The following is a 25,008-nucleotide window of genomic DNA, read 5'->3' as shown; positions in this document are numbered from 1 at the left end:
TGGCGTCTCAGGCGCCGCTCCAGAAAGTGTTCAATTGGGTTGAGATCTGGTGACAGACCTGAAAGACCTGCTAACAAGAAACAACGGTTGCCCTTCGTACAGGAGATGTCAGCTGACTTAATCCCATTCATAGCGAATGTCTAAACTACTGACCACTGAGAGCTGAAGATGCCGAAGAAGAGAGTGTCGTCCACTGGGGCGCCCTCAGGTGGCGGGAGGGTGACGATGTCCTGGATGACGTTATAGGGCAGCTCGTTGTCAGACTGGCACAGGAGCTGGGCTTTGGCAAAGGTGGTCCAGCGTCGCTGCAGGGTACGCTGGCCCCCAATGTCACTCTGGGACAGATAGGAAATGATTGAGAGGATTATCATTAAACACGCATCTTACACACACTCGAAGTACAACCACACAATAATGCATCTCTTACCGTGCAGACTTGGGCGATGCGAGATACAGTGAACTTGTCGATGAAGTCGTACTCCCGGCCCACCTCGCTGAAGAAGAAATAGATCTTCTCCTCGCTGGGGACGAAGTTGGAGCTGATGAAAGTGGGATCTGGAGAAAAAGATTGAACAATTGGCTAGGCTAATCGAGAGATAAGTGTGTTACTGAAAGCTTGTTAGGCAAATTAATTAACAAAGGAATCATTTGAACACAGTCCAGATGTATTGGTTAGGAGGCTTAACCAACACCAACAGACTTATAAACTACTTCCTTAAATGTAGCTCTTTAAAATGCACATTTCCTTTTAGCTGTACTTTGTGGAATAGGTCACATGTAGAGTACCAGTCAAAAGTGGACACCTACTCATTCCAGGGTTTCTTTATTCTTACTATTACTTACATTGTAGAATAATAGTGAAGACATCACAACTATGAAATAACACATATGGACTCGTGTAGTAACCAAAATAAGTGTTAAACAAATCAAAATATATTTAGATTTGAGATTCTACAAAGTAGGGGGGGGGGGGTGCAACTCAATATTAGGAAGGCCGTCCTAATGTTTTATACACTCAGTGTATGTAAGCGCCTTGGGGATCTGTGTAATACATCATGAGTAGTTTGTTGCAGACACGTACCCTCCAGCCAGCCCAAAGTGTCATCCAGCTTCAGATCAACATGGCTGCCCTCGCTGAGGTGGCGGGAGATGACCGGCCGGTTTCCCATGTAGTCCGCAACTGTTCCAGTGTACAGCTCTCCATCTGAACACACACACACACACACACACACACACACAGAGTGTCATCCAGTACAAGGCATGTGAATCTGAGTAAACATACAGGAGAATGACATAAGAGCCAAAGCTGAAATTTTCCTCCACCATTAACAGAGTCCAATACCTTTATTAAATGACAGAGTTAAAGAAATGTACTGGCTTTGGATGACAACAAGGTCATGTTCAGAGGAAAGAAAAACTATTATTGAACAGTCTGTGCATGTAATCATTATGTAATGTACTGGAAATGGCCATGCACATCAAGACACAATGCCTTAGCAGGTGACGAGAGATTCTGTCAAGACGTGATATTTATTGCAAGGGACATGACCCAAATACAAGATGTGTGCATTGTTAACCATTAACCTTGCGTAGTACGTCTCAGCTGTCATAACAGCAAGCTTTGCTGGGGACAGATTCTCACAACCTGTTGTGACAGGCGTAATGACTATTTATGAAAGTCATATCCAGGGACATTTAAAACATCCCCTCTTGGTCAGTGAAATCACAATCTCGAAAACATAAACTGTTAATTATGGCCAATGAAAGTAGCCAATAAGCAGCCAATAAGCCTAATCAAGATACATATGTAAATACATATCTTACCCATAAACCCCCTCCACCAGGTACTGTAAATGTTTGCTAGCAGTCACATGCCACCCACATAAAGGCAAAGACATCAGGCCATGGGTTTATGGGCAATATTAGCATCTGCTCCTCCTCTCTCTCAGACACCATCACAGATTAAAACGCCACCACATTACCACCACCTACACCGCACACTACTCGTAAGCCCTACCCTACAATGAGATGGGACAAATGTGACGACATCGAACTAAGAATCCCACATGGATCCCTATCCCCCTAGGCACTCCTGTAGATCTGAAAGGATTAGATTTTTTTTTTTTCAAGCAATGTTTTTAATTGCTTGATGTTGCATTCTCATAGGTTGGATGAAATTTTCACCATACAACTCAGACCTATCAAATCCTTTCAGATCTAAAAGGAGTAGAAACCAGTATACCATAACATGTCTGATATCATTGGTTGGTAATGGCACACTTCCTGGAGAATGTTTAAAGCTATGATGTCATCATTGCCCATAGCTAATTACATTTCCTTGTCTAAAGGCTCTGTCCTGTGGTTCTTTAACTACCCTCCACTTCCTGTGAGTCATCTCTTACCAACGGTGATGGCCGAGTTACGTTGGTAGGGGTCATAGGGGCAGCGACCTCTGCCCTCCTCTGGCTTTCCGCTGGGGCTTGTTACCAGGGAGAATGTCTCAGAGTTCTGTAGGGAAAAGAGCAGAGTAGAGTCAGGCCTGGAAGGAAGCAGAAGTAATTCCACTACCTAAGAATAGTAAGTGAACCTTTACTTAACTAGGCAAGTCTTTTAAGAACAAATTCTTATTTACAATGACAGCCTACCGGGGAGCAGTGGGTTAACTGCCTTGTTCAGGGGCAGAAAGACATATTTTTACCTTGTCAGCTTGGGGAGTCTATCCAGCAACCTTTCGGTTACTGGCCCAACACTAACCACTAGGCTACCTGCCGCCGCAGTAAAGGCCCCTTTACTGGCTCAAATAGCCGACCAATCAGCCTGTTACCAACCCTTGGTAAAATTTTGGAAAAAATGTTTTACCAGATACAATGCTATTTCACAGTAAACAAAATGGCAAACTTTCAACACACTTATAGAGAAGGACATTCAACAAGCACTGCATTTACACAAATGACAGAGAAATTGATGATAAAAAGATTGTGGGGGCTGTTTTGTTAGGATTTCAGTGCGGCTTTTAACATTATCGATCATAGTCTGCTGCTGGAAAAACACCCCCTGCTATCTTGTGGATAAAGAGTTGCCTGTCTAACAGAACACAGAGGGTGTTCTTCAATGGAACCCTCTCCAACATAATCCAGGTAGAATCTGGAATTCCCCAGGGCAGCTGTCTAGGCCCCTTACTTTTTTCAATCTTTAGTATCGACATGCCACTGGCTTTGAGTAAAGCCAGTGTCTATGTATGCAGATGACAACACTGTACACATCAGCTACAAGAGTGACTGAAATGACTGCAAAACTTAAAGCTGCAGTTAGTTTCAGAATGGGTGGCAAGGAATAAATTAGTCCTTAATATTTCAAAAACTAAAAGCATTGTATTTGGGAAAAATCATTCACTAAACCTCAACTAAATCTCATAATGAATCATGTGGAAATTGAGCAAGTTGAGGTGACTAAACGGATTGTAAACTGTCATGGTCAAAACATATCGATACAACAGTAGTTAAGATAGGGCAAAGTCTGTCCATAATAAAGTGCTACTCTACATACTTAACAGTACTATTAACAAGGCAGGTCCTACAAGCCCTAGTTTTGTCACACCTGGACTACTGTTTAGTCGTGTGGTGAGGTGCCACAAAGAAAGACTTAAGAAAAATGCAATTGGCTCAGAACAGGGCAGCACGGCTAGCCCTTGTATGTACACAGAGAGCTAACAATAATATGCATGCCAATCTCTCCTGGCTCAAAGTGGAAGAGAGATTGACTTCATTAATACTTCTATTTATGAGAGGTATTGACATGTTGAATGCTGTTTGTTTGAACCACTGGCACACAGCAAGGAAACCCATCCATACACCACAAGAGGTCTCTTCACAGTCTCCAAGTCCAGAACAGACTATGTGAAGCGCACAATACTACATAGAGCCATTAACACATGGAACTCTATACCACATCAAGTAACTGATGCAAACAGTAACATTTTATTTTTAAAAAAACCTTATGGAACAGCGGTGACTGAAGCAACACAAACAGACACCTACACACACACAATACATACGCACTATACACAGATTTGTTGTGTGTTTGTGTGTTGTAGATATGTGGAAGTGGAGTAGGGGCCTGAGGGCACAAACTTAGTGTGTTGTGAAATTTGTTGAGAATGTATTGTAATGTTTTTAAAAATGGTATAACTGCCTTATTTTTGCTGGACCCCAGGAAGAGTAGCAGCTGAATTGGCAGGAACTAAATGGGGAAAAATACACCAAATTACTCAAGAGGGAGCCAAAGTTATGCGTTTAGTGCGGTTTTATCTAACATCATAAGTTAGACGCGCTACACTGGATTCGTAATTAACCCCGAGTGATACTGTAGTCAATAAATCCTGCTACAATGGCCGTGGTTAGCAAAGTGTCATTTTGAACCTTGAAATTTTGCTCTGTGTCCACTTTCTGCTAATTGACCATTGGCTCACGAGGGTAAATACTTGATTAAGTGGCTTGTACTTCCTCGGGGATACACTTCCAATGTAGCAGCTAAAAACCTGCAAGTACTACACTGCTAGAGATCATTACCTCGATGTAAAACGGCCCCAAATGTAAAATGGTTACGAAAGACAGAGACAGGCATCTGAGGCTAAAGTACGCTTTGTTCTTGCTAAGTATATAAAGTATATATTTTTTCAATCATCTATACCACAGACACATACAAGTGTTGCCCTGTTTTGGGCATCATATGTGAGGGATGTCCTGTCTGAGTGGCCTGGCCGGCATTGGCTATGTGAGTGTAGTACAATAAAGCTGTCAGCATCAACATGACCAGAGTTAACACAGGCTTGACTGGGGGTTACTCGAGGATCCATTTTCTTAATCATCACACAGAAATGCTCTTACACACACACACACACACACACACACACACACACACACACACACACACACACACACACACACACACACTCTCTCTCTCAGCCTGTGGGCATCAGACTAAGGGGACGAGTCAGCAGAGTACGAAAACATTGCCGGGGCTGGTCGTTGAGCTCAGTACCGCACATAACTGGCTCAAGAAATGATCAATCGCGTGTGAAGCACGTTTCTGGGCCAAGAAAATTACCTACTGCCATGATGTGCTTGACACTAATGTCTTCGCCGTTGGATAGCTAATATCTAATATGGGTTTACTGTACAGCCCATGACCAAGCACCATTACCCTCTTAACAGAGTTGGAGAAGATACTCAGAGGGCTGGATGGAACAAAAACAATACAGAGGATTGAGGGAGGCGGTCACGGAAGGAGAGAGCAAATAGGGATAAACAACCAATAAAACAAGTTAGAGTCATAAATGTAAGATTGTGTGGGAGGAACAGTACAAACATGTTCATTTCTTGCTGTCCTCACTGTATTTGTCCTTGAGTACACTGAATCATACATTTGGTGACGATAAAGCTTGTTTTTTATTTGAATATGGAGTAATGAGAAAAGTATTGAGGAAATAATATTATGTAGGTGTGGGTTCCAATACACTGTACAAATATATGTCATGCCAGTAAAAGCTAGTTACAGTAAGAGAAACGTGAAGAGAGAAAAGGATTGCTTCGAAAGAAGAGCATCTTACGATGTAGGTGCAGCGTGGACTGAAGGCGAAGGTTCCACAGGCGTACATGTGCGTAGAGTTCAAGAACTGCAGCACCCGGATGAAGTTGGGACAGTCCGCCTGAAGGGGGGGGGCAGAAAGACAGAGAACGTGTTAAGACGGTGCAAATAACTAGGTATCGTCCTTAGAAATGTGGGTGCAGGGCGAGATGGAGAAAGCGGGTAGACAGTGTTGTAAAACATTTTCCTAATCCTGGTCCTTGAGGTACACTGTGTGCTACACAGCTGGTCACTCCAGTCTAAACAATACTCATGTTCTAGGAATTGTAGGATATAAACGTTTTGCCAAGTTTGATAGGCGAAAGCCAAACCTAATAAATAAACCTTCAAAATCCAATGAACTTCAGAACCAGAACTGGGTGACCCTGCAGAAAAGCTTGGGTCAGTCTGTCTAGAGAGAGCAGGTCAGGGGGAGGGAGCACCGTTAGCACCAGTGAGCTAATAGCTCTGGTAACCCTGATCTCATTACTTAGTTTTAAATGGGGCCACACGTGGAGGCTTACTTCAAGGGAGGCCTACATTACATTAAAGGGACTCTCCGGTACTTTTGTATACTTTTAGCCGGTAGGTGTGAAAGTAGCGCTCACGAGCCAAAAGCAGTTCATCAATACAGTGCCCTTGGAAAGTATTCAGACCCCTTGATTTAATCCACATTTTGTTACCTTACAGCTTTATTCTCAAATGTATTCAATTGTTTTTTCCACCCTCAATCTACACGCAATACCCCATACTTGAATTACGAGTTGAGATTGAGAAATTAAAATAGTAGCTCTTTTTAAAAACGTGTCCATCAAAACATAACATGCCATTGCGTTTCGAATTGAAGATGCTTCAAATGTGGCTAAACCCATTGCCTCGGATGCTAGGTACAGGCCCATTCTGTAGGTCTGCTAATCCCGATTGGCATAAGACCATCTGGTATGGACTTCCTCCTTTTGTATCGCAGGCACATTGGTGGCCAGAAAGACGGTTAAAGTTTTCCAATTAAATAGCTAAACAATTCCATTAGAGAATTACAGTCTTGGTGGGGTGGCTGTTGGTGGAATGCAGTGACAGCTGTGCCTCCAGTAAGTAATGCTTCTCCTCCGATTACTAGACAGACCAGAACCCCCGTGCACAGCCTCATCCTATCCCCGCACCTACTTGTGTAGTTGTATTCATTTCTTATTCTAACGGATTACGGTATAAATCGATGTTCAAATGAAGTGATATTGAAAACTCTTGCAACGGAAGCCCCAGATATTGACTCAGGGGCCTAAACTGCCTGTCTAAGATCAAATCTAGGGGAAACACTGTCAGTATGCGGCATTAATAATGCTAATGAGTGGATTGGCTGAGCTAGGGTTAACTTGCCTTTTTCTTGCCCTTCATGGAGCATTCATCCAGGTCCTTCACTGAGGGGGACCAGTCCAACTGGGAGAAGAATGGAGGGAGAGAGGTCAGTGTTACGACTGTTGAACCAGCTGTGTTTGTGTTTCAGATGACAACCGCTGAATTAAACCACTGGAAGGGGGACATTTTCTTCAGTGTTGAATATTTCCAATACGAAATGTATGAAATGTTGGGCTTAGGTATTTTCCAACCAAATCTGGTGGTCTTATGCAGGAACTTACAGGGTTTATACAGATTCAGGAAGTCTCAAAGCTGATCATACTCATTAACAACTTTGTGATGAGATGGATGTAAACGTCAATGCTAAAAGGTAAATGCTAAAAGGTCAACCCCCCCACCTTGCTCCTCATCACAATGACATCCTCCTGGCTGACATCCAATGAGAGCACTGCATCCCGCGCTCCCACAAACAACGTGTCTCCGTTGTCGCTTAGCAACAGTGTGGTGGTGTTGCCGACGTCCGAGCTGTCGAAGTGGCTGAGAGACCTCCCGGGTGTACCTGTTATGCAAGACATGAAAGTGGCAGGCGTTAGGTTTCCCTTTCCCATTCAAAATAAAGCGCATAAAGATACAGTTGAACCTTCATATCATGCGGACTTCCACACAAAGCAACGAGTATTACACGGCTCAGATAGTTGGAACATGCTGTCGACACCAAAGGTTGTGGGTTTGAATCCTGCATAAACTATCCATGTTGGATTGGAGTGAATAATATTCACACAGGCTTACGTTCTCAGTAGCAGAAACGTAACAAAACTCAAACGACTCTGAACAGAGGGCTTTTAAAAACATGACAATACACCGGTCCTCAAAAGACACTAGATTAAGGGTTAGGTTAAAATAGACTTAATATAGATTACATATTATTAATATCCCAATACAGTCCGCACCCAGCATCCAAACACCCAGAAAAATATATTTTGGACTGCTCTAACCACAAGAGGGCAAACTTGGCACTGAACGTAGGCCTTATAGCATAGCCTACATAAAAAGCCTACATATTTTTAAGCTTTGAATAAATCATTATTCAGCGCAGAATATTTAGAAAGATTTAGGATTAGGTCTAATCTGGGGAAAGTAAAATGGAAAAAGTGTCACTCCAATGGTTCAATGTTGAACAACTGCAGCTATTTTCACACGACGACATGAAATATACTGGCGTAATAATTAGCCTACATTAACCTGCTCGGATGGAGTGTCGAGACAGAACTGACATTTCAGGAATTTCTTCCTCTTTTCATTAACCTTTTCCATACAATAACAGGGGGCGGCACCCCCCTCGTTCCACTCTCCAATTTCATTTGGACTGGAGGCCCTCAAGCAGGGCGCTATGAAAGATGGGAAAAAGCACATGCACACGCACATAGTAATGAAGAACGCCCAGAAACTCTTAAAGACCATCCCCATGGCGTTTAACCAATTACAAAAAATTAATAAACCCACTTGCCTATTACGTAGAGCCATTTCAAACTCTGTAGGAATATTCTGGAAAAACCTCTGAACACTGAACAGGGTTGTCATGATTGAATTCCCTTCCAACATGGGGATATGCGAGTGAGTGAGAGACTCAATAGATGGCAGGTTGTGTGACTTTGTAAGGTCATGATTTTGACTTTCTGTAACCCCTACTAGTCACGTCAAAGACTAACACAGTTAAGATGATATGGCGCAACACGACAGCAAAGACGACATTTTGGTGTAGCATAATTAAACAAACATGGTCAGAGAAATTGTCAAACGTTTGAAATGTTTTATTGTTCTGAACAGATTGTTCGCTGGAGGCAAAAAGCACAACAATCAACCTAACCTCTCTCATAATCAGAATATTGGCTACTTCTCAAATGCTACCAAATCAAAATCAGCAAGCAGGACTGTCTGGAATTATACATTTTATTATGATGATGGTGTGATTCTTCGTCTAATCAAGAATTTGCAGCAGAATTTTAGACAGAGGCTCTACAGAGAGGGCATGAGCACATGACGAGCATAATCCTGTGCTGTCGCTATGGTTTCCATACCCGTGGCACCATTGGGGACAAAAAAATGGGTTGTGCTTGGATATTAAAATGGGCACAGACCTACACTGACAGCTTTGTGTTGTTCAGTGATTGTGAAAGGTGCCTGTGAGCTGATGAATAATGAACAAAGCCACTTCCTGCTTGAGGCAGTATCGCTAGAGAGATGAGATCTCTGGGTTTTCTAAGCAATGCGATAAAGACATTTATAGTGATGCGATAACAACAGTGGAAACATCGGTGTACCGCGGCACAATTATAGGAGCTACTGTCTACGTGCACAGAAACATTCACAGGCCATACTTAAAACACGACCACACATACAGTGCAGCCGGAAAGTATTCAGACCCCTTGACTTTTTCCACATTGGTACATTACAGCCATAATCTAACATGGATTAAAACTTCTCATCAACCTAAACACAATATCCCATAATGACAAAGCAAAAACAGGTTTTTAGATTTTTTAAAAACAAATCAGTATTCAGACCCTTTACTACTTTTTTGAAGCACCTTTGGCAGCGATTACCGCCACAAGTCTTCTTGGCACAAGCTTGGCACACCTGTATTTGGGGAGTTTCTCCCCTTCTTCTCTGCAGATTCTCTCAAGCTCTGTCAGGTTGGATGGGGAGCGTCACTGCACAGCTATTTTCAGGTCTCTCCAGAGATGTTCGTTCGGGTTGACTGGGCCACTCAAGGACATTCAGGGACTTGTCCTGAAGCCACTCATATGTTGTCTGGCTGTGTGGTTAGGGTCGTTGTCCTGTTGGAAGGTGAACCTTTGCCCTAGTCTGAGGTCCTGAGCAGGTTTGTGTCAATGATCTCTCTGTACTTCTCTCCGTTCATCTTTCCCTCGATCCTGACTAGTCTTCCAGTCCATGCCGCTGAAAAACATCCACACAGCATGATGCTGCCACCACCATGCTTCAGCGTAGGGATGGTGCCAGGTGTCCTCCAGATGTGATGTTTGAAATTCAGGCCAAAGATTTGAATCCTAGTTTCATCAGACCAGAGAATCTTGTTCATCATGGTTCGAGTCGTTTAGGTGCCTTTAGGCAAACTCCAAGCGGGCTGCCATGTGCCTTTTACTGGAGTGGCTTCCATCTGGCCACTACCATAAAGGCCTGATTGGTGGAGTGCTGCAGAGATGGTTGTCTTTCTGGAAGGTTCTCTGGAGCTCGGTCAGAGTGACCATCAGGCCCTGGTCACCTCCCTGAACAAGGCCCTTCTCCCCTGATTGCTCAGTTTGGCCAGGCGGCCGGCTCTAGGAAGACTCTTGGTCGTTCCAAACACTGTTTTCAATCAAATTGATTTAGAATCCCTTTTCACATCAGCAGATGTCACAAAGAGCCATACAGAAACCCAGCCTAAAACCCCAAACTGCAAGCCATACAGATGTAGAAGTGCGGTGGTTAGGAAAAACTCCCTAGAAAAGCAGGGTCCTTGAAAGAAACCTAGAGGAACCCGGCTCTGAGGGGTGGCCAGTCCTCTTCTGGCTGTGACCGGGGGGAGATTAGAGTGATTTAATGTTGAACATCTTGAGGGACCAGCGGGGTCAAATAATAAAATCATAGTGGTTGTTGAGGGGGAAACAGGTCAGTACCTCGGGAGTAAATGTCAGTTGGTTTTTCATAGCCGAGCATTCAGAGTTCGAGACAGCATGTGCAGTAGAGAGAGAGTGAGTCTTGGGGACCTTTAATGCTGCAGACATGTTTTGGTACCCTTCCCCAAATCTGTGTCCGACACAATCCTATTCTGTCTCAGAGCTAAACCGACAATTCCTTCGACTTGGTTTTTTGCTCTGACATGCACTGTCAACTGTGGGACCTTATATAGACAGGTGTGTTCCATTCCAAATCATTTCCAATCAATTGAATTTACCACTGGTGGACTCCAATCAAGTTGTAGAAACATCTCATGCATGATCAATGGAAACAGGATGCACCTGAGCTCAATTTCGAGCTTCATAGCATAAGGTCTAAATACTTATGTAAATAAGGTACTTCTGCTTCATCATTATGTGGTAATGTGTGTAGACTGATTGAATTACATATTTTCCTCATCAATTTTAGAATAAGGCTGTAACCTAACAAAATGTGGAAAAAGTCAAGGGGTCTGAATACTTCGAATGCACTGTATAAAACAGAGGTCTATGCACAAATGCATAGGCCCACAAAATGGCCTCAAATTTAACACACAGGCCTTGATTTAAATACCTCACTGTATACATTGCGTGTATGTGTGGATGCCTGACAAGTACATCAGTACAGCGTTACTTGTTCTACAACTTCTGCTTGACCACAGAAGCAATGATATCCAGAAAACTGCTGTTATCATCCGTTACATTGCTCCTGTCAAGAGAGAACGTATAAGGCCTAGGGCATCAGTAGTTAGGTCAGTCTACAGTTTTCACTTTCATATTCATAATTTCCAGCACATCAACTATAAACACAAAATTATGTGGACACCACTTCAAATTAGTGGACTCTGCTATTTCAGCCTCACCTGTTGCTCTGGCCACGCAATCTCCATAGACAAACATTAGCAGTAGAATGGCCTTACTGAAGAGCTCAATGACATTCAATATGGCACCGTCATAGGATGCCACCTATCCAACAAGTAAGTTAGTCAAATTTCTACCCTGCTAGAGCTGCCCCGGTCAACTGTAAGTGCTGTTATTGTTAAGTGGAAACGTCTAGGAGCAACAACTGCTCAGCCGCGAAGTGCTGAAGTGTGTAAAAAAAATCATCTGTCCTCGGTTTCAACACTCAGTACAGAGTTCCAAACTGCCTCTGGAAGCAACATCGGCACAAGAACTGTTCGTCAGGAGCTTCATGAAATGGGTTTCAATGGCCGAGCAACCACACGCAAGCCTAAGATCACTAAGCGCAATGCCAAGCGTCGACTGGAGTGGTGTAAAGCTTGCTGCCATTGGACTCTGGAGCAGTGGGTACGCGTTCTCTGGAGTGATGAATCATGGGTTTGGTGGATGCCGGGAGAACACTACCTGCTGAATTGGAATGGGGACCAACTCCATATTCATTTCCATGATTTTAGAATGAGATGTTCAACGAGCATACTACATGGCCAAAAGTATGTGAAAATAGTGCGTTTCTATGTTTTGAGGTAAAATATAGCGGAAGATAATGGTTTCCAATGACAACTGTGTGGTATTGTGTGATTTTGACCAATTATGAATAGGTATTGCCTACGAATTGGTTGATGATTTAAGTATTTACAGTGACACCATCTTTTTACAACAAAAAAACTGAAAAGTTCAATTTTCAAATATGTCAATGATGGGGTGGTGCTGGATATGAATGAAACATTGTGACATTTCCCTAGTACACCATCAACGTTAGATTACAAAACAGTGACAACATTAAATGACACTTGAAAAGTAATGACCATGAGTGAACCAAATTAATAGAACTAGGAAATTACTCAAAACCAGTCAACGGCCAAACTGATTATATTGATTAGGCCCATTTGACACTTTTCACAGAAACTGTGAAGAGTTTTTTTGAAGAGTTGTGAATGCATTTGTTCTGCTTTTGCCTGGCTTGTCGGGTTCACAGTTGTCCGCCAGTCATGTGTCTGACAAGACTAGTTCTGCTTGAACTCTAAAGAGCAGTGTCTGATTCAGTACGTGATATATAGTAACCTTTTAAGGGAACAGTCCAAAGTTTGACCAAATGATGGTTTACTATATATGAGTTGCAGTGAAAATAGTGTGATGTTTAACTGGTTTGTGAAATTGAAACAGAGTTTGGGGGAACCATTTACGTCAGCCACTATACTTATCGCCCTAGAATCAGTGCGATGATCATACGACTGAATCATAAGGATGTTTAAAATTATGCAGGGATTTTTGAGAAGTATTCTCGTCTTTAACTTTGAATTCCCTTGCATTGAAGACAAACTTTGGGTCCACAAATGGTAAAACAATTTTAATAATTTAAGCAAATTAGTTGTGTATTCAGCCAATAAATGTTTTGAACAGACCATGACAAATGTGTGACTTCAAAATGTTTGTGATAGTGTAGCAAAGGTAGTAAACACCTGTCTTTAGGCCTCGGGCAAAGTAACTCATAATGCAAGTACAGCTCAGCACACTAACAGGTTCTCAACTTGCACCAACAGCCCTAAATGATCAGTCACATTGGTGCCGTGACTAGCAAACTGTTGATGTTCCTTAGCCGCAATATTTGCTGCAGAGGAAGTGAAAGATAACTATGGAACTCTGAGGCAAAATACCAAGCTTGTATCTGCAACTTTTGATTGATAATTGATGACTCATGCAAGCTCCTAGTGGTAACTGCTAATGCCAATTCTTTAAATCAAAAAGAACTTGTGCGGTCGAGTCACGCTGACGACCCAGATGTAACATCCAGTGGGTTAACTTGGCAGCCCTAGATTGCTTCAGGAGCTTTGCCATCCCTCTCTAGTTTAACACCAGTTGCACTGTGTGGAAAGTCACCTTTCACCACTCCACTTAGTCCTTCTCAAAGCTCTGTTAGCGGGAGACATCTCGCAAAAGTGCAGGCTCAGGGATAAAGGTAATTGTTTTTCCTCCATGCCCACCCCACCTATGAAGTGGCTCTTTCCAGGCCATGGGGACACAGTGCTCCTTTGTTGCAGAGGTCATGAGAAAATCACATCAGCTGAGGAGTTGGTGGGGGGGACGTGAAACGTCAAAATCAAACTGTTGCTTGTTTGTCTGGGCAAGGCCTTCTCTACACGGCCTTACTCAGGACCCCCGTGTGTCCCGTGCCAAGCTTAGAAGGGGTTGCTGACCACATTTAGCTTGAACGGTTGCCAAGGACTGTTTGCTTTACTCTTTCGGACCTCATGAGACTTGATCTGTGTGAAGTTGTGCTCTGCAGAGAGTTTACGTCTCGGCGCAGGCCTGCAAGGGTGTTGAGTCTGACGATTAATGTGGCCATGCATGGGGGTGTGAGAGAGTGCAAGAGCGTGGCGTGTTTGTGTTCAAGGTTTGTGAGGGATATCAGCCAACGGACATCATAACTGTGCGGGTGTGTGAATGTTCGATCTGAGTGTAGATTAACTTTGAGGTTGTGGGAGAATCTCCTAGTGTGCTTTCTGCCCACCCCAGGGAGAGGGAGATGTGCCCAGTGATGAGTGTGGTCTGAGAGGCCTGTGCTTCAAAAGGGATATGGTCCGCCACTGGGTTTCTTGCGCTGTCACGCAAGTGGTTGCTCCAGGAAATGTGTGGATGTCAATACACGTGAATGAATAAGAGAGACATACGGCCTCCTGAGTTGCGCAGCGGTCTAAGGCACTGCATTGCCGTGTTGTGGCGTCACAGAAGTCTGGAGTTCGATCCCAGGCTGTCTCATTATCAGCAGTGACCGGGAGTTCCATAGGTGCAGTGCACAATTGGCCCAGCGTCGTCCGGGTTAGGGGAGGGGTTTGGCTCAACTCCTTGTGGCGGGCCGGGTGCCTGCAGACGGAATTCGGTCGTCAGTTGAACAGTGTTTCCTCTGGCACATTGGTGCAGCTGGCTTCCAGGCTAAGCGAGCGGGTGTTAAGAAGCGTGGTTTGGCGGACGCATGACATGACCTTTGCTTCTCCCGAGCCCGTTGGGGAGTTGCAGCGATGAGACATGGTCATAATCATGAAATAGGGGAGAAAAGGGGGGTAAAAATTACACAAAAATAATTGTGTTATCAAAATGGGGTCCTGGGCAAAAACGGTTTGGGAACCACTGATCTCATCCTCCCATGCAAGGCCATAGAAGAGACCATTGGTTGTGACTAAACACGGCTAACAGGAATGACTAACATCATCATTAAATTTGCCAATGAAACAACAGTGGTAGGCCTGATCACTGACAACAACGAGACAGCCTATAGAGAGGAGGTCAGACCTGGCTGTGTGGTGCCAGGAAAACAACCTCCTTCAACGTGATCAATACAAAGGAGAGGATTGTGGACAACAGGAAAAAGAGGACCGAGCACGCCCCCATTCTCATCGACATTGCTGTAGTGGAGCAGGTTGAGAGCGTCAAGGTCCTTGGGGTCCACATCAACAACAAACTAACATGGTCCAAACACACCAAGACAGTTGTGAAGAGGGCACAACAAAACATATCCCCATCAGGAGACTGAAAAGATTTGGCATGGGTCCTCAGATCCTTAAAAGCTTTTAGATGCACCATCGAGAGCATTCTGACTGGTTGCATCACTGCCTGGTATGGCAACTGCTCGGCCTCTGACCGCAAGGCACTACAGAGGGTAGTGCGGATGTCCGAGTACATCAATGGGGCCAAGCTTTCTGACATCCAGAACCTCATTACCATGCAGTGTCAGAGGAAGGCCCTAAAAATGGTCAAAGACTCTAGCCACCCTAGACATACTGTTTTCTCTGTTCCCGCACGGCAAGTGGTACTGGAGCGCCAAGAGTCATCTAAAGAGCTTCTACCCCCAAGCCATAAGACTCCTGAACATCTAGTCAGATGGCTACTCAGATTATTTGCATTGCCCCCTCCCTTTACACCCGTGCCACTCTGAGTGACTAACTCTACCTACATGTACATACTACCTCAACTAACCGGTGCCCCCACACATGGACTCTGTATCGGTACCTCATAGAATATAGTCTTGTTATTGTTATTTTACTGCTGCTCTTTAATTAAGTGATACTTTTATCTCGTTTTTTTTTTTACTGCATTGTTGGTTAGGGGCTCGTAAGGTCTACCTACACCTGTTGTGTTCGGCACATGTGACTAATAATATTAGATCTGATGTTTGGTGCTGATCAAATGTTCAGTGTGTGTGTGTGTAGACGGCACTTAGAACACAGATCTGGAAGACAAATGGCTTGGCCTGAATCCAGTTCTGACTGGCTCAACCAGAACTGAGCACTCAGAGCCCATATCAGATGCCACGGCAAGGGGGGAGCAGGTACAGTATTTTAACTCAACACAGCTGGAGTGGAAGACAGGGCTAAAGCGAGGAATTAAGTTTAAGGACTTCGCTCGAAATAGTAAAAGATCCAACATTTGTGTCAAGGCAAGTGTGCTGGCAAAAACAGAGAAGCCCAAAACCTCTGAGCTCCTTAACTGTGAATTTAAAAAATGAAAAACTAGTACACACTTACGTTGATTAGAGTTTAGACACTTCACACCATAGAGTTCGCCATGTGAGACATTTGGCAGAGGGAGTGACTACTGCATTTCCGTACTACGGTGTGGCTCTATGGGTCATGTCTCATGGGTGGGTTACTCATGAATGAGCAACGGACTGGGCTACTGTGTGAGCAGTCGTCCATTTAGAAAGAGGATGAAGTGGGGGATGGGTGGGTGTTGCGCAACACGGCAGATAAAACCTGCCATCCTGGGGATTAGGAGGGATCCCGTCCCGTACCTGTCAGCGCGCGTCATCATCCCTCCGCTGCCTGCACACATGGGGTTGAGGCTCATCTCAGTGAGGAGATGAAGAGACCTCAGTGGAAGTTAATCCTGAGAGATTCTCACACGGTTGTGAATATGTTTCTCCCTTTCTCACCGCAATTTGATGTCATTTTGAATCTAAATAACTACCATAACAGCCATCCATTTGTAATGACATCGACACTCGTGTGATTCATTGCGTCACTCATTCATTAAAAAGTATGGATCTATAAAATATGTGTGGGTGTGTGCGCACGCATTAGTACACAACTCGCGTTGTGCATGTTGCATGACGCCAAACATCTTAGTGGTTGGCTCCAGCTGACTGAGGCCCCACTGCCTGAGGCTGAGTGGTTAACTAAAGTCTGCTGGAAATGGGGATGTGAGAGTTTGCTAACGGCAGAAATGTGCTACCAGAGGACACTTCCTCAAAACCAATGAGACGAGGAACTCCAAATATCTGCATGTCAGCATAACGAAAATGAGCGAGTTCTGTAAAGCTTAATGAAAAGTGATCGGTTTAGGTCCTCGCCCATGGCCAACTCAAACACTATTCTGTGGAATTCTAAACAACACAGAATGGAGTCACGAGCGGTTTAGTTTGTAAACACGCAAAAATGGTCATCTGTCTCAATCAGAAAAGAGTAAACTCATTTCGTTAACAAACCGTGAGCAGAAAGCACATTCTTACATTTACATTTAAGTCATTTAGCAGACGCTCTTATCCAGAGCGACTTACAAATTGGTGCATTCACCTTATGACATCCAGTAGAACAGTCACTTTACAATAGTGCATCTAAATCTTAAAGGGGGGTGAGAAGGATTACTTATCCTATCCTAGGTATTCCTTAAAGAGGTGGGGTTTCAGGTGTCTCCGGAAGGTGGTGATTGACTCCGCTGTCCTGGCGTCGTGAGGAAGTTTGTTCCACCACTGGGGGCCAGAGCAGCGAACAGTTTTGACTGGGCTGAGCGGGAACTGTACTTCCTCAGTGGTAGGGAGGCGAGCAGGCCAGAGGTGGATGAACGCAGTGCCCTTGTTTGGGTGTAGGGCCTGATCAGAGCCTGGAGGTACTGAGGTGCCGTTCCCCTCACAGCTCCGTAGGCAAGCACCATGGTCTTGTAGCGGATGCGAGCTTCAACTTAGGTGTTCAGGGCCGGTGCAGAAACTGAGGTGAAACATTTCTACACCACATTCTTAAAGCCAGGCAATTCTCCTGCATTTGTAAAACATCATTATTATTATATATATTTTTTAATGTATCCAACTACAGCAAAGTTAGACAAGATACTGAGGTCAATAGGCTATGCCTGGCAAACTGGAAGAAAAACATGAATGACCTAGCATACTGGTCTGACCACTGGTCTAACATAAGACAAACTGCTTTTGTAAGTTAGGCGACTCCTGAACACAAACTCCAAATAACGCAATGTTATTGGGAGAAAATGATAGGACTTACAACAAACCTTTAAAGCGGCAGGCAAGTTTTAAGGCATCAGCCTGGCGGGCTCTCTTGGTCATCCCAGCTACAAGTAGCAGAGATGATCAATATTTCGAGCTGCATGGGAGGACGGGAACACCACGGGCTTCTATTAAGTCCCCTAATTCCCTGCCTGCCTCCAACACTCCTTAAGTGAGCTCTGAAAGGAGAAAAGACCCTGGAGCAGCTTTGTTTACTTTCACCTCTCACAAAATTATAAAAGATCAGCACCCCAGACCCCAATCCCTTCTGACCCTAAACAATAAGCATTATTGGAGATGCTGATCTTGGGTACCGAGTTGGAGGAAGTCTTGTTTTTTTATTTTTTTATTTCACCTTTATTTAACCAGGTAGGCTAGTTGAGAACAAGTTCTCATTTGCAACTGCGACCTGGCCAAGATAAAGCATAGCAGTGTGAACAGACAACACAGAGTTACACATGGAGTAAACAATTAGCAAGTCAATAACACAGTAGAAAAAAATGGGCAGTCTATATACAATGTGTGCAAAAAGGCATGAGGAGGTAGGCGAATAATACAATTTTGCAGATTAACACTGGAGTGATAAATGATCAGATGGGCATGTACAGGTAGAGATATTGGTGTGCAAAAGAGCAGAAAAGTAAATAAATAAAAACAGTATAAAAACAGTATGGGAATGAGGTAGGTGAAAAAGGGTGAGCTATTTACCTATAGACTATGTACAGCTGCAGCGATCGGTTAGCTGCTCGGATAGCTGATGTTTGAAGTTGGTGAGGGAGATAAAAGTCTCCAACTTCAGCGATTTTGCAATTCGTTCCAGTCACAGGCAGCAGAGTACTGGAACGAAAGGCGGCCAAATGAGGTGTTGGCTTTAGGGATGATCAGTGAGATACACCTGCTGGAGCGCGTGCTACGGATGGGTGTTGCCATCGTGACCAGTGAACTGAGATAAGGCGGAGCTTTACCTAGCATGGACTTGTAAATGACCTGGAGCCAGTGGGTCTGGCGACGAATATGTAGTGAGGGCCAGCCGACTAGAGCATACAAGTCGCAGTGGTGGGTGGTATAAGGTGCTTTAGTGACAAAACGGATGGCACTGTGATAGACTGCATCCAGTTTGCTGAGTAGAGTGTTGGAAGCCATTTTGTAGATGACATCGCCGAAGTCGAGGATCGGTAGGATAGTCAGTTTTACTAGGGTAAGCTTGGCAGCGTGAGTGAAGGAGGCTTTGTTGCGGAATAGAAAGCCGACTCTGGATTTGATTTTTGATTGGAGATGTTTGATGTGAGTCTGGAAGGAGAGTTTGCAGTCTAGCCAGACACCTAGGTACTTATAGATGTCCACATATTCAAGGTTGGAACCATCCAGGGTGGTGATGCTAGTCGGGCATGCGGGTGCAGGCAGCGATCGGTTGAAAAGCATGCATTTGGTTTTACTCGCGTTTAAGAGCAGTTGGAGGCCACGGAAGGAGTGCTGTATGGCATTGAAGCTCGTTTGAGGTTTGATAGCACAGTGTCCAATGACGGGCCGAAAGTATATAGAATGGTGTCGTCTGCGTAGAGGTGGATCAGGGAATCGCCCGCAGCAAGAGCAACATCATTGATATATACAGAGAAAAGAGTCGGCCCGAGAATTGAACCCTGTGGCACCCCCATAGAGACTGCCAGAGGACCGGACAGCATGCCCTCTGATTTGACACACTGAACTCTGTCTGCAAAGTAATTGGTGAACCAGGCAAGGCAGTCATCCGAAAAACCGAGGCTGTTGAGTCTGCCGATAAGAATTTGGTGATTGACAGAGTCGAAAGCCTTGGCGAGGTCGATGAAGACGGCTGCACAGTACTGTCTTTTATCGATGGCGGTTATGATATCATTTAGTACCTTGAGTGTGGCTGAGGTGCACCCGTGACCGGCTCGGAAACCAGATTGCACAGCGGAGAAGGTACGGTGGGATTCGAGATGGTCAGTGACCTGTTTGTTGACTTGGCTTTCGAAGACCTTAGATAGGCAGGGCAGGATGGATATAGGTCTATAGCAGTTTGGGTCCAGGGTGTCTCCTCCTTTGAAGAGGGGGATGACTGCGGCAGCTTTCCAATCCTTGGGGATCTCAGACGATATGAAAGAGAGGTTGAACAGGCTGGTAATAGGGGTTGCGACAATGGCGGCAGATAGTTTCAGAAATAGCGGGTCCAGATTGTCAAGCCCAGCTGATTTGTACGGGTCCAGGTTTTGCAGCTCTTTCAGAACATCTGCTATCTGGATTTGGGTAAAGGAGAACCTGGAGAGGCTTGGGTGAGGAACTACGGGGGCGGAGCTGTTGGCCGAGGTTGGAGTAGCCAGGCGGAAGGCATGGCCAGCCGTTGAGAAGTGCTTATTGAAGTTTTCGATAATCATGGATTTATCGGTGGAGACCGTGTTTCCTAGCCTCAGTGCAGTGGGCAGCTGGGAGGAGGTGCTCTTGTTCTCCATGGACTTCACAGTGTCCCAGAACTTTTGGAGTTGGAGCTACAGGATGCAAACTTTTGCCTGAAGACTTTAAACTTAGCGTTTGTGCTGTTCTATTGAGTGTGGGGAAAAATGGATCTTGAACGGGGTATTGGCATCATCTAAGAGGATGGACAGTTTTTTTTTTAGTTTCCAGTAGTTCAATCCAGGCTTTCGGGGAAGCCTAAAAGCTTACCCTTTTCACACTACTGAGCCGAGCTTAGCTGTACTGCAACGGCCTGTTGCTGAAACCATGCTGAAAAAGGACAATGTGATTAGATGCATCCGAGCCAGGAAAAAGAAAACAGTTTGGGACGGCACAAAACTGTAAAAAAGGGTGAGTGACCCCATTGGGACTATTCCTGAGCAAAACATACGAAAACACTCACGCAACCTAATCTGATACTGTGCCCAACAGAACAAAGCCACAGAGAGGAATCAAAACAAAAAGGCTTCACCTAAGTCTGCAAATGTATCCGCTTTCACATTTATTTTTCTCAATCAGGTCATCTTCGCTTCCTGTTCTTCTAGTCAGACACAGTTTGGGCTTCCGTTTGTGTTATACAGCGAGTCCTCTTCAATGTGAATTTAGGGCCCGATAAAACCTGTGTTGCGGACGAAATCACGGAATCCAGACAAAACAGAATTCAACACTTTTCAAAAATGTATTTAACTTAGGACATCAACTAAACGCATTAAGCTAAATTATTAGAATTCATTTTCCCAAGTTAATAATAAGACATGAACAAATGGTATTTTCTGCAACTTTCTGAAACAGGCACAGGAATGCCTCGGTCTGTGTGTGTCAACACTGGTGTAGCCATTAGCGATGATGCTAATGATAACCTTCTTATGGTAGAGATGGAGGCGCTTCCAAAAAACCTTCTCATTGAAACGTTTACACTTGGCAGAATACAATTATTTGCATCAATCCAGTGGCCATTTGTTTTGCAAACTCTGCAATCACGTGTGCAACATTGCTAACTAAACAACGGTGTGTTGTTGGTGTGCACTGGCATTAAAAGTATAACTACACACAAAAATCTAAATGCACTAATATTTTGCCCAGACTTCCAATGTAGTCTCCTGATATGTTTTTAAGCATTGTTGTGGACTTAGAAAAGCAACTACATTGGATAGGGATGCACAATATCTCAGAATTGGCCAATAGCTAAAAATGCTGACGTGCAAACCTATATAACGTAGCTTAGCGATGCACAGATATGCCATTTTTACCCCATACCAGATATTTTCCTTGCCAAACGAAAACCCGATACCCGATATACAGTTAGATAGTTGAACACACACACACCAACAAGTTATTTTGTTGGCATTTACGAATGTCCCCATTACCAGTAAAACATAATCAAAAACCTATTTCTTTCACTTACTTGCTCTGCTGTGATTGATTGTTTTTTATAAGATAAGTTTAATACTAGCTAGCAACTTCCCATGGATCCTTGCTGCCTGCACTCACGTAACAGGTGGTCAGCCTGCCACGCAGTCTCCTCGTGGATTGCAATATTATCGGCGTCCAATAATGCCAATTACCGATTGTTATGAAAACTTGAAATTGGCCCTAATTAAAATGGTCCATTCCAATTAAATTGGTGGGACCTCTACTGTAAAGAAGCGATTCGGTGGCATTCTCTGAGCCTCTAATGTGTCGCCACCATGCTCAATGCTAGGTACAAGGACCGCTACTTTGATGCAGACAAGAAACAGGGTTTATGTGAAATGTTAGACACAGCTGGATAAGATGGAAATGGACACAGTGACAGTGAAGCACAGAAGAAGAGGACCCACGACAGGCCACGGACAGAGCTGAAACTTCACTGCTTGACATGTATGATGAAATCCTGATTGATAATGAAACGATTGAACAAATGAACAACGAAATAGCACAGCAAGTAAATGAAAGAAATAGGTTTTGATTATGTTTTACTGGCGATGGGGACTTTTTGGTCCGTGTGTGTGTGTTTCAACTATTTAACAGTACTAGAATGCTTAGAAGGCCACAAAAATGTTAAATACCGGTTATCAGTATCAGGTTTTTTGGCAAGGAAAATTTCAGGATATCAGTATTGGCCAAAAATGTCATATCGGTGCATCCCTAACATTGGCTGACCTATTTTAAAAAGGTGGGATTTTGAGCAAACCCCTGCATTTTTGGGGTGCAAATGGAATCAAAGAAAAACAAATGGGAGAAAACAGAATTTGGGCAAAAACTAAAAGGTAATCAGGCAAAAAACAAAAACATATGATAGGGCCCTATGAACTGCACATTATTATAGGACCTGAAACAGTCTGCCAAATGGTGCCAGTGTCGTCTTACCCCGTAATATTTGCAAGTCAGGGGCCTACTCGATTCCATTGATGACACTGCAGACTATTACCCTGTTTTACTGAGTAGTTCTCGTAACTCACTTCCGATGTTAAGTATAAATCCATTAGGGCCTCGGTCTCAATGGCCAACACAGCTTTTAAACAAAACACAAGCCACTGAAATGGCCATAGGAAAAGCAAAGCAGAGATAGGTGAAAATGGATCAGCAATTTGCACAGTAAACACTGAAGAAGCATTGAACTGAAACCTTCCGGCAATCCCTTGAGGTTATCTGCATCTTAAATGTAAGGAATACAGTTTGAAATTCCAAACATAGATTCAACAGCTGAAAGAACTAGAAGCTTAGAGAATAGGCTACATTTCTTTTGGAAACTGTGCTTTGCGTGATATTTGAGCAGGAATGGAGACATTTTCAGTGCAAACTAAGGCAGGAACCGTTGTGTTATACAAACAAATGGCCAACGTTGGATACTATTTACTTTGTTACAACTTCCAACCCTTAACTGGAGCAAACAAACTGAAAGTTTAAAAACCATATTACAACATTCCGGGTTTTTTTATGTTACTGCCCAGCCCCTTCAAGTGGAACTGACAGCGTTTTAGCCACATTAAATCTTATTAAAATCTGTTCATAATAACCACCTTGGAAGAATATACCTTTTTATTGTATTATATTTCCTGAAAAGCGAGCACTGTACGTTCCTTTTCACATTTTCATCGAATTTTTGGGAATGACAGTGTAAGGCATTTGTGAATATTCTATGGCAATATAGTGGGAAAGCACTGCAGTAAATAAAACCTAATAAAAACTTTTCATATCTGCAAAGTAGTTCAAACGCTGTCAGTTCCACTTTAACAATAGTAATGAATACACGCTTTGAAGACCATGCAACCGAACAGTTCAAAATCATTGTGATGTCATCCGCTGGCTGCTTCGTTAACCATAATGCACGTCTCATTAGTACGTCGTTAGTTGGGGCAAAACTCGGGAGCTCTTCTTATTACGACCGCAGAGAGCAGTGCTTTGTACTAGAGAGAGACAACAGCGCATCGGTTCAGCTCAACTTTCATTCCCCTCTCCAGAATATCCACAAATGATGGATGGCAACAGACCACTCAAAGTTATTCCATGTGAGCCTGTGAAAGGCTCATGTGGGACAACTTTGGAACCAACTATACAACGTGCACATAATGACAGCGTCACCATATACAGATGGCAAACATGTGTATTTTGGTCTGAAGTAATCATCTCTGCTCAGAGACAAGTAGGCCGTTATTGTAAATACGAATTTGTTCTTAACGGACATGCCTAGTTAAATAAAGGTTAAATACAACGAGCATTGATCATTCATAAGTGATTGATTCTTGAAAACGAACTCAACACTGAAATCGGCCTCACCCAGTTAGAGCAATGTTTAGCAATGCTTGTCACTCACGATCGCATTTCCCCCCTGTTAGCGCTGTTGCACTTCTGACCCTTCGTTGGTCCCGTTGAACCTCGATCTAGTCATATTAGGGATGCAATTACTACCAGAGCTACAATGGTGAGAACAATACTTACCGTGTCAATACTTACCGTGTCATTCCAAGTCATTATCATGATACCGAGTATAGGAGCATAGTTCAATTGGATGTACAAACGTCTGTGGACTGGGTGGGTCTCTCCAGCCCAAGCAGGGCATGATAGACAAGCATTCACACCAAGAGTGTCTTTTTGATCTGTTCTTAAGTTTAAAAATATATATATTTTATAATCCATAGCTAAATACAGTCACTGGAGAGTATTCACAGCTGCAAAGTACTTTGCTTTAAGCCACTGTCACTTTAAGACAGCGAGGCTAAATGAAAGCCTTGGAATGCATCACTGGATTTCAAAAGTTCATACTCATAATCGAGGAGCTAACAAGATCATAAAAAGTGTTTGACTTACCCATAGGAAACGAGACCCGGGGGGTAAGCCTGGCCAAACATGTACCCATAACCCCTAGAATGACCACGATTATAGGGAGTGGGCCTTGGCGTTCCATGATGCCCCAAAGAGGGAGGAGAGCAAAATCAGTGCTTGGGAGAAAGCGTCTGGCGAAAAGTGTCCGTTGTTTGTCTGTGTTAAAGACTGGTTCTGTCGGAGGAGCACAGAGGCAAAAGCCACTTCCTCTTGTCTCTGGAGCCAGCCGTCATCGCATCTGAGGGAGAGAGAAAAAGAGAGAGAGAGATGGAGTCAGGGGAGGGAGGGTCAGAGAGAAAAGCAGTACTC

General features: G+C 43.8%; 1 protein-coding gene across 3 annotated transcripts in view; it reads right to left on the bottom strand.

Annotated features, from left to right (window-relative positions):
• The window catches only part of sema4ab (sema domain, immunoglobulin domain (Ig), transmembrane domain (TM) and short cytoplasmic domain, (semaphorin) 4Ab), a 47,850-nt gene that overhangs the window by 8,571 nt on the left and 14,271 nt on the right, over positions 1-25,008 (bottom strand). For all 3 annotated transcript variants that reach the window (XM_035795459.1, XM_035795457.1, XM_035795458.1), the window contains exons 2-9: positions 24,685-24,937; positions 7,377-7,537; positions 7,000-7,059; positions 5,609-5,707; positions 2,403-2,508; positions 1,082-1,204; positions 428-555; positions 154-335 (exon numbers count right to left, since the gene is read on the bottom strand). In XM_035795459.1, coding sequence (XP_035651352.1) covers positions 154-335; positions 428-555; positions 1,082-1,204; positions 2,403-2,508; positions 5,609-5,707; positions 7,000-7,059; positions 7,377-7,537; positions 24,685-24,781 — 956 coding nt within the window. In that variant the 5' untranslated portion in view covers positions 24,782-24,937. The remainder of the gene's footprint in view (positions 1-153; positions 336-427; positions 556-1,081; positions 1,205-2,402; positions 2,509-5,608; positions 5,708-6,999; positions 7,060-7,376; positions 7,538-24,684; positions 24,938-25,008) is intronic.

This window comes from Oncorhynchus keta, chromosome 20, assembly GCF_023373465.1.
Source record: "Oncorhynchus keta strain PuntledgeMale-10-30-2019 chromosome 20, Oket_V2, whole genome shotgun sequence".
Classification (NCBI taxonomy): Eukaryota; Metazoa; Chordata; class Actinopteri; order Salmoniformes; family Salmonidae; genus Oncorhynchus; species Oncorhynchus keta.
The sequence above is the reverse complement of the archived record's forward strand: the minus strand, read 5'-3'. Positions and strand labels throughout refer to the sequence as shown.